The sequence below is a fragment of the Gobius niger genome, assembly GCF_951799975.1.
Source record: "Gobius niger genome assembly, chromosome: 2".
NCBI classification, from domain to species: Eukaryota; Metazoa; Chordata; class Actinopteri; order Gobiiformes; family Gobiidae; genus Gobius; species Gobius niger.
The window spans coordinates 10,295,827-10,309,834 of NC_136853.1; the positions used below are offsets into that span (position 1 = coordinate 10,295,827).

The 14,008-nt window shown below is 42.8% G+C and overlaps 1 protein-coding gene across 4 annotated transcripts in view; it reads right to left on the bottom strand.

Moving 5' to 3' along the window:
- The window catches only part of rxraa (retinoid X receptor, alpha a), a 184,021-nt gene extending 171,068 nt beyond the window's left edge, over positions 1–12,953 (bottom strand). For all 4 annotated transcript variants that reach the window (XM_079582616.1, XM_079582615.1, XM_079582614.1 and 1 more), the window contains exon 1: positions 12,615–12,953. In XM_079582616.1, coding sequence (XP_079438742.1) covers positions 12,615–12,642 — 28 coding nt within the window. In that variant the 5' untranslated portion in view covers positions 12,643–12,953. The remainder of the gene's footprint in view (positions 1–12,614) is intronic.
- Positions 12,954–14,008: the final 1,055 nt, after the last annotated feature.

The window sequence follows — 14,008 nt, forward strand, 5'->3', positions numbered from 1 at the left end:
TGACAACAACTCCACCACTGCTTTCTATCCAACTACTGCACCCTCTGCCTCCTCCCTTTTATATCCACCCACTGCATATATTTAGACAAGCTACATCCTTTAAATTAATCATGTGAGGCCTATGACAAGATTACACACTCAATCCATTTCTTTTTATGGAGCGTTTAATACGGTTTGCTTTGGTGCCAGAAGCCGGGGCCGTCCCAGGCTCATAAGCAGGTTAACTTTATTCTCGTGTCGCTCATATAAAAAGGCTCTCAGTGTAATCACCACTTAATATGCTTGATGCACTTTTATGACTTGAGGGGAGTGCGCTCCTTAAAGCCAATATAAGCTAGTATTATTCAGTCGCGCTACAGGCTGCAGGACAGTGTCTGTGTGACGCATAAACTTGTCTATGCATGAAGTATAGGAGCAAAATGCAACATGTATCATTAGGATGCGACATGTAGGCTTGGTGTGCACTTGTTGACACATGAGAGTGGTAGAGGACCATCCTATAAGCATAAGGTTGGCTGGCACTTTCAAAGTAATTTGTTTGTAATACTTGTTTTCAAGAAACTGTAAAAAATGGAGGATTCACTCAACATTGCTCGTTCTGCTTTGTGTCAAATTTTGGTTCTTTCCCTTTCCAAACCCATTTTCCCACTGAGAGTGTGTGATTATGATTATGCAGGCCTGTTGTTTAATTGCAGTCAAAATTGAAATTGAAACAGAAGCTTGTTTGTTGGCGCTTTTCACATGACACAAGTCACCCGAAGCCATTCACACAGTGTAGGGGATTTGTTCTTCATTCACCCCACACATGGTGGTGCTAAGCCACATATGTAGCGACAGTTTCCTCTGGGGTAGACAGAAGTGCGACTGCACAGATCATTGGTCCCTCTGACCACCACCATCACTCACTCACGCACACATCATTCCTCCAGGCCTATTGTACGTGTTTTTAGAGATAGGGGAAACCGGAATTTGAATTTCAAAGATGACATTTTGTAGATTTTAAAGAAATCTTTTGACAACTGTACCCGCCTTTGTACAACCACAACTGTTTTATCAATCAATCGTTATGTGTAGCCCAACATCACAGCAGGAGCTGCCTCACAAGGCTGCAGTCACATTAAAAAAACAATAAAACAATGAAATACCCAAACAAATGTAGTGTCCAGGCAAACATAATGTCCAAACAGAGGTTTTATGAGAGCACAAGCATCAAGGAGCTTAGTCTGGGTACACTCAAGAACACGCTTGACCTGTGGGCGTCAAATTGCACTTAATCAACACACAGCACTTAATCAACCCATTTGCTTGTGGTGAAAAACTCACACAGCGGGCCTTCGATCTGAGCAGAGACGTCTCCTCACGACACTCGCGCTCACACAAGGACATTTCAGGAAAATATTGTGACAGTGAAGCCGGTTAGGCACGAACACAGTTGGATCATGCAAATACACTTGTTTGGAGTCATGCGAGTTTGGTTTAAATGGCTGCCAGTCTGTGCTACCATCGCTCATCTGCACACCACCGTGCAGATGCTCGATAGTCTCAGCAGCACCTGTAGCCACACACATCCACATTCCAGTATTTTGATTTCCCCTAGTACTATGATGAGTTGATAAGCTAGGTACATCACAGAAAACAGGCCCTTGCACTAATCATACTGTATGTTGTTATGTCCAAAGGATGATTCACAGAACTGCTGCACATGTCCCATATGAGTATATGACAGACACAGCTATGAATACACTTTCAACATTACACATTGTGCAGTGAGTTTGCCAGCTCAGTCACACGCACAATTTATAACTTTAATAATATACATTACAGGGGCCAAGTCAAAAAGTTAATTAGAGTGTTTTCTTTGTATTTGACAGGATCTTTTTATAGGGGAGTACATTCTCTAAGCATGTGACACTTGATTAACAGTTCTTTGGTCGATTGGAAGATGGATACATTGTGTGCACAAGTTGTATATTAATAAGAACTTATAAAGCAATCTGTAACACAGCTGTGCAGATCACTAACTATAGATGCATGTCACAAATTAGCTGATGTAAAAAAAAATGCCGTATTATTACTTCGAACAAGAAAACACTTTGCATATTTGCATTTTTTTTTTTTTTTTAACTTTTTTTAGCATGGCATGTTGCCATCTTGGAGGTCAGATCACAATTTCTTCTGAGACAGCAATTTATGTACTTAAATAATTGATTAAAACCGCTGGTTTTATTTGTGTTTTAAACGATGATGCCAATACAGGTACTTTTGTTATTGGCAGTGCCAGAATTGGCACAGCAAAAAAACTTTGTATGTATTGGCACTGCAAAAACTTTGTATGTATTGGCACTGCAAAAACTTTGTCTGTATTGGCACTGCAAAAACTTTGTCTGTATTGGCACTGCAAAAACTTTGTCTGTATTGGCACTGCAAAAACTTTGGTTTTGCTGATCCACAAAACCAAAGTTTTGCTGATCAGGGTTTTTTAACAGTATCGGTCTCTTTTGATTTCATATACTCCACACTGCTGTAAAAAGAAACCATCTTTGAGAATCCTTTTAGACCACTTGAAGTCAGCCACGTCCTGTATCCGTTGACACTACAGATTGTACTACTACTGTAACCTGTGTATTACAGTCAGACACATGTCATTTCAGATGTCAGTGTTGCTCCACAGAGTTGTACAGTCTTCCCTTGTCTGTCTCCAGCTGCTCTGCTTCACCCAAACACACACACACACTCTCTCTCCTTCTCACTTTATCACACGTGCTCCTGCCTCTCGCTGTGGGATTTGAGTGGCCTGATGCCCAGCAGAGCTCGACACCCCCGCCACGCCCCCTACCCGCTGGCAACTGGCAGGGTGACAGACACGCCGAGCCATGCCATCACACCACAGGGAAGTGCTCTTTTACACCCTTCGCCACCTCGGAGCAAGCAATACTGTTATGTTTGATCCAATATCCTCAAGTAGACTAAACTGTGTGAGTGGGACGAGGAAACGAGCGGGAATTAAGAGTAAAAAAGAGCAGCTTTGAAGGATTGTGCAATTAAACATGCCTAATCAAAACTGAATTGCAATGGTTGAAATTTGTAGAATTTTGCTACGTTATGTGAAACAACAAAATGCACTGCCTCACCACATACAAAGCTCATACAGTTGAGGGTTTATTCCCGTCCACAGTTGTGTTCATTTCTCGCCAACTTCTTCTGCTTTGATGATGGAAGAGTTGGGCCACCGCGCAAAGCATTCCCCGGCATCTAGTAATTTCTTAAACTGGAATAAAAATCTAATTGAAAAAATGCAACCCATACTGTTCCATCTGAACTCACCATCTGCCCTTGGAAATGCAGGGAAAGCTAAGCCCACACTGGGTAATTATGTCAGTGTTTACATGCTCAATACAGTCAGGAGTAATCTGGAGCGGCCTCGCACCTGAACATACACATTAGAGAAAACAAAAGCACAGCTGGAGGCCCACTTATTTTTTTCTCCTTCTCAGAGGAGCAGCAACATCAAACATTTCCTCATCAGCGTTTGATCAGGGTGCAGCTCGTAATATCAGTGTTACAGATACATACTAATACAGATAGTTGCTGTAGGTACAATCCGTCTGAATCTTGTATTGTACGACTAGTTTTACTGGTCCTATTATTTGATCAAAGCTTTTTAATAGGTGACAGTGGTTTGGTTGTGTGAAAACTGGACCTGAAAAGTTTCATATACATTCTTGGAAGAATGGATACAGTCAGGGGTGTGCAGGGTCCTCATTTTGGCCCGGGAGTTTAATGAATAAGACTGACCCACGTGTCCAAGGAGTTGTAGCTCAACCAGTGGAGCGTTAGCTTCAAAGTAAGTCATATACATCGCGACAAAGCATCTTGGGGTCTACAGCGATGCAGTTTTTGCATGGGTGATGATCTGAGCCGCTTCCAGAGTCAGTCTTCGAACGTTTTCTGCATTAGTTTGGCTAGCAGACCGCCAAGAAGAAGAAGAAGAAGGAACTGAGCGGTGCTGTTGGGGATTGTGTAAATCGGATATCCAGAGTGGTTGCCGGAGGTAACATTTCTCATCCCATTTCCAAAGAGTGGTATGATCCACGGCAACATGACACAATTGGACAAGGCGAAGCGGTGCCAATATTTATGTGGACGAGAAGACTTTCAACGTATGGAGCAGATAAAAGGTAGCAGGTACATTTGTTCCCTGAATTTTGTGAATGGGAAATGGCCTACGTCCGAGAATGACGAGCCGATGCTGGCAACGCTACAGATGTGGAGCTACCTCGGATGTAATGTATGTAATGTAAATGAAACAAAGGCTTTTAACAGCTCTAAGTCACGGAGAAGGCTCATCATTACAAGATCCTAAGTTACAACAAAACTGCGTATGATAGCACGACATCTGAAAGTCAGCGCGCACGCATGTAAATGTGGTTTGTTTATCTAGGTTTGTGACAAAGATCTATTTAGATCTCAAACAGCAGCCGGGAAACATCCCAACCCTCCCTATCCAAAGTGGGTGGGGATGTTTGGGGCAAGAATTATTATTGCAATTAATATTCCATTATTTTTCTTTTTTTTTCATGTTGCTGGTGCTCGACAACAAGCACAACCAAATCAAACAGCCTCAAATTTCACAGAATATGTCATGCTAGTAAAAACGAATAACCTCCAATATCATGCCAAATAAGGAGCTCAGAGAAAGATATGTTGAACTTCTTTTTGGATCGGCCTACTGCTGCTGGAGGAGGGCGGCCCTAACTTCCGTCCTCTCCTCTCTCTTCATTATGAGTGAGATCCGTGGTCAATCCCCTCTGAAGCTCGCGCTCCTGCTTCAAAAGGTCCCGAGTACGCAGTCTGAATGCGTGCGTCTCTCCCCAGCCGTTCGCACAGCCCCACAGAGCCAACCCGGGCACTAACTGTGCTCCGACGATCCGGCTCGCGGGCATCAAAGTGCTCGCGGCGGCCAGATCGAACCACGGAGAGTTACAAATGGAATTTTAATCAATGCTACGGCAGCGTCTGGTCCGCTCTTTAGTTAGAGGGATCTGTCAATGAGGAAGCACTTTTGTCTTTGGGAAATCAAGCAGGGGTTTGTTTTGAGCACTGATTGGAATTAAGTGCAATTTGTAAAAGGCTACCGGGAACTACAATTATAAGGGATTTTTTTGTTTGTTTGTTTCTCGCCATGAATTCACAAGAAAAGGGAAGGCCACTCTAGATCCGTGGTTGTCAACTGGTACGGCATTAAGACACATCGCCCCTACAGGCTTTGAAAACGAATATTATAACAACCCATGAAACTCTTCTCAGTTTGAACCCGTTACATAATAATCGATGTTTCCGTTTTCCTGAACGAATAACATTTGATTCCAACAGGCAACTTTGAGAAAAATACAGGATATATGTTCCAAAACACCAATTTGCAGGTTTTGCTCAAGGTTTCTGTAAAATGTATGCCAGTTTTGTTACGCAGGTTATAACCCAAAGGTTTTCTATAACAGAGGGCCGCTTTTGACCCACTTTTGAGGGCCTTACCCCCCCAGTTGAGAGCCACCGATCTCGATGAAGACAGAGGTGGCCGGTGGTGCTTAACAGGAGTTTTAAAAAGGAGTCTTTGCCAGTGCCGTGGGGACATTCCTGAGATGATGGAGCATATGGAGGGCAGAGGTCAAGGTCCAGGGTCCACAGTTCACAAAGGCCAATATCAATAAAACCTCACTCAGTCACAGAACGGATTTTTACGCCGAGAATTTACAAGCCGTCGGGCCACCATCCCAGCGTCACGCACATGCCTCGCAGAGTGAGGCAGGAAGGAAGGCGGGCTTATCTGCAGTCAGAAAGAAACGATTTGGATCTTGTAACTGCTTTTGACCATATTGCATTATACATCCTCGTCGAAAACAGGCCTGCAGTGGTGTTTGTTTCACTCGTGCACAGGTCAAACGCGGAGTTTTTCGACACCAGGCACGTTTACCAAGCTTGTTCTGATTCTGTTTGTCATCCATGTCTCTTAACCTGCGCAAAGACCATTCCCAGCATTCTCTGACTTGCTCCGCTTGGAATTCCCAATGAACTAGAACTTTGAGCGGCGATAGAGGGGGAGTGAGCTGTCACTTCAAACCATTCAGGCTGGCTACAAAACCTGCCCAATAAAAATGACAGCTGCGTCTCAAAAGGCACGCACTGGGAGCGCAGGACTGGGAGGGCGGCTGTAAAAAAAAAAGTCAAACTTGACCAAATGCTTTCGTCTGCAAGGCCCCACCACACACAGTCTCAGCAGTCTCTGGCTTCTTTCCTTTGTTACTGCCGCTCAAGGAATGCAGTTTGAAAGAGTTTGGGTCAATGATGATAGGATGAAACATATTTGCGAGGGTCCAGGTTTAGATTTGAGCATTTTTCACAAACCGACTAAAGCAGTAAGCCCATTTTATGGCCAAATCAATTCCTTTCCAGGTGAACTTTCTGCTATTATAGCCACCCAAACTACTTGAGTTACATTTTGAAAGACATTTATACCAGTGCAGGTGTCACTTTATTTTACAGTACCTTGATACAATGTACCTAACTAAATAGATACACAATGGAATAACCTGTATTAGTACTTTGTAGGTACATAATGTCATAGCACACGAGACCCTTAGGGTTAGGGCTTAAGGTTAGAATTATGTTTTATTACATTATGTACCTACAAACTACAAATACATATTATTCCATTGTGTATCTAACCTATAGGTACAAGTTATTACACATTGTTACAGAGCACATTATATTGTACTAAATTTAGGTTCAATGTATCAAGGGTAGTGTAAAATAAAGTGTTAACCGAGTGCATTGTCTTCCGTTTTAACTCAGTTTGGTGTGTTTTTTATAGCCTACATTAACTAAACATTGAACAGGCCCAAATAAATACAGTGTGTGAGTTGATTTTGGTTGAAATGAAATTTCCAATCCAAAACTTTGCACTTTTTTTCATCATAAATTAACTAAAGATAACCGTGAGAAATGACATACAGTATCAGAGCCCAATCTCTCCCATGTTACATAAACCAGGTTGCGACAGGAAGGGCCTCCTACCTACATTATTAAATAAGTGATAACATAAATGAAATATGACAAACCATAACGGTTCTTCTGTTTATGCATCTTATCAATGATCACTACAACCAATACTCAATACTGTGTTGTAAATCCTCTAATCCACCAAAGCAATATCAAAACTACAAAATTGTAAACATATCCACAGTTTTGCATACACATGAATCAACAAAGTGACAGTGCAGCGATGCCTTGGCTTGGGCTGATCCTTTTCACCAGACTTACATGAGCAAATGTTTGGAACTAACGCGCGGATGTGTGAGATTACATCACATTTATGCTGCGGAATGATGAAAATCCTCTCAAAATTATGACTTCGATTGCAATCACAGAGTCTGTCAAACACATTTAAGGATACGTTTTGCACCGTTTCGACACAAAGTGCAAAGTGCTAAATCTAAAAAGGCAAGTTAACAGTAACACAGCTTTACAGCTTTAACGCTAAATGAGCTGCTCTCTTGACAAATTAAGAATCACACCTGGCTGATCATAAACATTTGGATATCATTTAATGCGGAATATGCGGAGGTATTTGTTCAGAACTTACCAGACTATACACACGAACATTGTTGTTTTAAATCTGCTATAAGAAAAACGAAAAGAAATGAACTAACCTCGCTCTTCACAATGTTTTATCACATTCTGTCCTGAAATTGCCACAGAATCGCTGTGCTCTGGAGCAAATCCATTCACAAATAATGGAGCTGTATTCGATATTATGTATCGTGCCATCTTATGCATCACTTAATGTTAACAGTGACAATTTGGTGAGATATTGTGCAGCCCTCGTAAGTGAATGAGTCTTTGGGGGTTGTTTACCAAGCATTTGCTCATGTGCAAAGCAAGTACCACGTGCAAAAGTGGATCAGCAGCAGACTCATTTATCCATTTATTACTCATGCAGCATGGCCTTATTAACAAATCAGATTTGTGGGCCTGATACTGTAATACAGGCAACATCAAATGGTAAACTATAGGTGCAACATGCCCACAAAATAGCAGGTTTCATTTTTCAGCATTTGCCTACTATTTAGTACCTGCCTTTATAAATGAGCCCCTTTGAGTACAAGCAAACACTGTATCCAGTCCCACAGTTATTTACTGTGAACAACTGCCATCGCAATGCATGTTTTTGGACAGTGGGTGGGAACTGTCTCGTCTCAATCCCAGTTGAATCCACTCCCCTGCCTTTATCATCTCCCCTGTAAAGGCCAATCGGAGTTCAATGTCATCCCTAAGTGTCTGTAGCTTAACGTCTCATACGGGGGGGGGATGGCGGCATAGAGCCAGCACATGGCTATAACTGCATGGTGTCATCCATGCCCAAATCCCATCCATAATAGTGAAATGTACATGGTGTCATCTTAAACAGTTGCATGTACAAATCTCTTATGCAGCACGGAGGATAATTGCACAGTGTGTGACTGGCTAATCGATGCTTTCAAGGACACGGCACATTCGTCTCTCCTTGGAGAGACCAATTAACAATAAGCACGCAGTGATAATCTCATGAATGGAGTTTGAATGGTGCTGGTGTATTAGTGAGAAAGTGGGGAAACCGAGGAAAGCGGGTATATACACCAATTTTGCACGATACGTTTTAAGCCATGACGTCCTGACCGACTCACAGCTCTAAGATCTTGGGCCACGTCGGTGTCTGGGTGGAGCGGCATGTTCTCCCTTTGGTCTGAGCACTACTACTAAAAACATGTACAAAAGTGAGTGAATGAGTGTGTTCATTCATTTATATATTTGACCTGGATAGCACACATAAATAAACATTAAATAATCATTAACAAATTGTAAACAAACATGTGCCAGATTGTAGTAAAAGCGCTGTAGAGGTAAAACATATTAATTAAACTGAGAATATAACTGATTTATGTTTAAGCCACACTGCGTAACACCCAAGAAATAGAATAAAACATTTTTTTATTATTATTTTTTATTTTTTATTGTTGAAAATGACCTACAAATACTTGAAAAGACATGTGTGTTGAGATCGGACTTTGAAAGTCTCCCAGAGATGTTCAGGATCGTCTGCCAAACATGATCTTTGAACAGGTTTGGTCCTCATTCAAATCCATTCTCTAATTACCCAAGGGGAAAAAAATAACATTTTCTGTGTCGAGCTGGTCATTAGACACATGTATTGCTCGTAGTATAATCCAAAATGTTGCGCAGTGTGCCTTTAAGAGTGTCTTTGCAAGTGTGAGTGAAGGACAATGAATGGAAATTTGCCCATGACTACAGTCTCGCGTGGCATGTTGGCCTGTGTGTTCATTAACATGCTCAGTCCATGACCAAGTAAGTACATTTTTGTATTACAAGTTTAGTGAAGTCTTCTCTCTGATGTGAAAGTTCACAGAGTTGTATTAAACACATATCGTCAACTGAATCTTGAAATAACAATAATAACAATCAAATGAAAAATATAATCACATACATACATACACATATGGCTCCACAGGCTTTGTGTTGAATGGATGTTTTAAACCCATCCGACTACAGTCTGTACAAGGCCGAATGTGTGTGGAGGCGGCTGTAACCTGAATCACTTTGAACGTGGACACACAATCCTGTGCACCTGTAATAACAGCCTGTCTGCTCCGGACTGCCAACACTGCTGCCACAGTCTCTACACTCGGGGAGATACAGAAAGGCCACTGGGGCAAAAGTTTACTCTTTGTGGTTGTTGCAAGTGAAGGCTACAGATACAGTAGACTACAGTAAATAGCCTGGCAGTTTTTGTTTTTGGACCAGGCCTTATGCAGCTAGTCAAGCACTGACACGCCATGGACAGTCGGGGGTTTAGCTCACCTGGAGAATAGGGCTGCACGATTTTGCAGTGACTTGCGATATGCGATACTGCTGTGCAATATCGCAATAACGGTATAATTGCGATATTGCACTAAACACAATATGTTCCATTTTTTCAGCAAATTATGTCAAAAGAAGACTTAAAAAACACCCCATCAGGACCAAAACAAGGGTAGAATTTAACAAAGCTAGTAAATGTTAAACTAAAACTGAGCTTTTACACATGACTTGCAAAAAAAATGGGTCAATCTCAGTCAGATGAAGCTATGGTGATGTTGCGATATATTGTGGCTTCTCGCGATACGGATATTGCATCAGCTAATATCGCGATACGATATTTTTCGCGATATATTGTGCAGCCCTACTGGAGAACCACCAAACTATGGACAGAACAATGCGAGTTCGCAGCAGCGTGTGGGCACATTGACTTTTCATGGTGCTGCAACACATCATTAGGACCAGCTCATACATCCAGCAGTCAGCAGACCATTACTGTATATTATACCTCATTTACGAAATTGCATGTAATGGTGCAGCCAGCTGATAAGGCGTCTGCGATGAACACAGAACACTGTTCAGATCCCAACATTGTGGGTTCGAGTCCTGACTCCGACAATTCACTGAAAGTCACTCGTCACTCTTTCAACCCACCTCTCACTCTGAAATGTCCAATCAAATACAACCTCCAGGCAGACCAAAACAAATAAAGAAAGCTCATGGAAGCAGTGTCCCACACGTGTAACCAATACATCAAGCATGTTTGATATTTGATACAAATAGTGGCAGCAATTTGAAATGTATGATTTACAGCATTTCCTCTGAGCTTTGTTTGCTCAAGCGTTGATCTTAAGGCTGGCTATCTCAAGCTGTACACAATCCAAGTGGGCAAAGGTCCACTGGAATGAAACTTTTTGGGTCCTGACCCACCAGTTGAACCACTGACCTAAAGCCCTCCTCATGAACACAATGTTGAACCTCTGCTCTGGGGAAAGGGGCCGCTCTGTCTGCCTACACAGATGTACAGTAACTAATGTACAGTATGTGTGTGTTCTTTCAAAAAACACAATTGAAAGCAAGATGTAAGATGTCAGAACAAAGGTCTTGAACGCATAGGGCACAAATATGCCGTACACAACTTTAAGTCTGGAACACTGATGTAGATATTACACCTGGCAATGCCTGTAATCACTTAGCGCAATCAGCAAACAACAATGGTAATACTGTATTACCTACAAAACCAGCTAATCTTGTAATTTACACCGCAACAAATATGTTCAGAAATGCACATGATCTGTGCATTGGTTTGGTTCAGTTTTCTTGGAAATCTTAAAGGAGCTCTCCTTGATTTTTTAATTTTCTGTTATTGGAATAAGATTTGTTTTGTCCTGTAGAATATGGTAAAAGCAGACATTAATCCAAGAAACACTGGTTTTAAAGCCTTTTAAACAGTCATAAAATGTCAGGCTAGTAGGCATATTGTACAGTGAAGTGACAGTTTTCCGCCCTGAAAGTTGTGAAACCTGGTTTAAACTCAGTCCCTGTGATGAATTGTGATGCTGTAAATGCATTAGGAAAGTTTGAGATGAGTTTGGACCAGAAAATAGCAATTTGAAATTTGAGCTCCTTTAACGCATGACATGTTTAAAATGTGCAATAAACTTTATCTTTATTATAAACTATAAATCCCATTAAAATCGTATTTGTCATACCTGCCTGTCATAAATATTAAGTGCTGTGATTAAATAGTCCTACCCCCCCCCCCCCCCCACACACACACACACACACACACGCACACACACTTTGATTTTATCTTACAATTATGCATGAGCCATACAGACAATAAAGCAGTATCCACTATCTTAATTTGTCTGTATTTATGGAGGCTGACGTCCATAAATACACGTTTTGTTATAGTTTTATGCACAATACAATACAATATTAAAGTCATACAATATAGGTTTCCCAATAAACTTAAAATACTTTTACACAATTTACAAACTAGAATGTTCCGCAGAGTGGCTTTGCGCCAGCATAGAAATGGTAATGATTATTTCTACATATCACACACACACACAACAACAGCCACGATTATCATTAGATTCATATTTTGTCTTCACACTTCGCCTTCAGAAGCCAGCACTCCAAAAAAGGAAAAAAAAAAAAAAAACCTCGACCATGTGCAAGTCCTCTTTGTTCAGTCGAGACTACAGATCCTATAGCCTACGCAACGCCAAAGTCAGATCTAAAGAAAACAACTAAGACGCGCGAGTAAGCCGTACGCGGACCTGCAGCTGACAACTTTTCCGCACAAGTTCATCGCACCGAAGCGGCTCAGCGCGTGCCATTTCGACGAAACGAGCCGTAGCCTTCCAGAAAAACTTCTTTAAAAAACAAATTAAAATGACAAACACGAATTTCGATTAAACTGTTGTGTTTCTCTGCCCTAACACTCCCGGGGCACAAGCGGCTCGGCGGGGAGAAAGTTGCGGCGGGCGCGTTCAGAGCGAGATGTCACTTCGTATCAGGCAGATGTCATCAGCTCCTATCACTCCATTTAATATGCAACACAGCAGCTCATTCACCGCGCGCCCAAGCCATGGCACACACGAACTGCGAGGCGAGTCGAAGCAGAGAAACAAAAACAGCTAACAGAGAGAGAGAAAAAAAAAAAAAGGCAAAGAAAAAAGCGTAAACAAACTCACCCAATGACAGGAACGGTTTGGTTTCCATGTCTCTCCCGGTGGTAGATTAGCTCATACCAGCTGAAACGTCCCGTGTGTGTTTGTTATTTTATTTTGGTCGGGAGGGGAAGAGAGGGTGCACCCCCTGCTTCCAAAACTCGCAGGCTGAACTCTTCGGGCACTCCACACCGGACCAGAGCGCTTCTACTGCGGCTGCGGGAGTGACGGAAGGCTCGGTGATGCACGGTGCTCCACACTTTCTCTCCTCTCTCTCTCTTCTCTTCCCTCTCCGTTCCCCCCCGCGCTTCTTCTTCTCGTTCTCGGGAAGGAGAAGTCGCCTCAAGTAGCAGGGGTGAAAAAGGAAAAAAGAAATACTAAACAAAACAAACAAACAAGTGACAGGACAGTGGAGGGAGGTGTATAATCACGCGAATGTCAGCCGTGTGCGCGCTCGTATCGCTCCGCTCTGCCAAAAGCTCTACATACAACAACTCCAACCAGCAACTACTGGATGCGTGCGCTGTGGAGAAGAGAGGGGTACTCCCACCGCCCAGAGGAGCTGCAGCGACGCCGCCTACGACAGCCAGCGCAGCAGCAGCAGCAGAGGCAGCAGCAGAGCGGTGCGCTTATCTCCTGTTGTTTTAACCTGGTCACATCTGTTGAACCAGAGCGCTTGGCTTCGCTGAATAGAGGGTTTCCAGTGCACGGCTAAAGTAATTAGCCTATCTCTCTAGCTCCGAGCCAGTAATACAGCCTTGTACAAATAAAACAAACAGGCTTTTAGAAGCTGGTGCTGCGCGTAATGGTGTTTTGAATGTGATTTCACACTGTCCTCCTGAAACGATCATGGCGAAGTTCTTCTTTCTATCCACTGTTATTTAAATTTAGTGGATGAAACTTATTGGGCAGCGAGAACAACAAACACAAATAGGGCAATGGTCGGTTTGAATGTACATAGGATGCATTTATGTGTGAATGAAAGCCTAGTCTTTGTTAATTAAAAGTTCTTCTTCGTGTGGGCTAAGCCCACCTACGGGCTTCGCTATGGGTGATCTCTTCTGGCGTAGCCAGGGCACTGAGACAGATAAAAGAATTTACCCGCGCCAATCCAGCCTAGGGCATGGCACATGCCCGCGAAACCTATGGCCTATAAAAGGCCCATGGCCCCAACACTCTCCCTTCTTCTCTCTCAGCACTGAGATAGTAAACTACTCACCGCTTTTCAAGTTTTTCGATCTACAAGAAGATGGATTTAGCCCGAGAACAGTCGCCTTCCGGCGTCGGGCTCTACCCTTGCCGTTCCTGTCGGACCCCGCTGCTCCCGGAGGATAAGCACGACCGCTGCTTTATCTGTCTGGGCTGGCAGCATCAGGTCCAGCGGGCATCTTGCCCGGCCTGCGCCGCTCTCCCCAGAG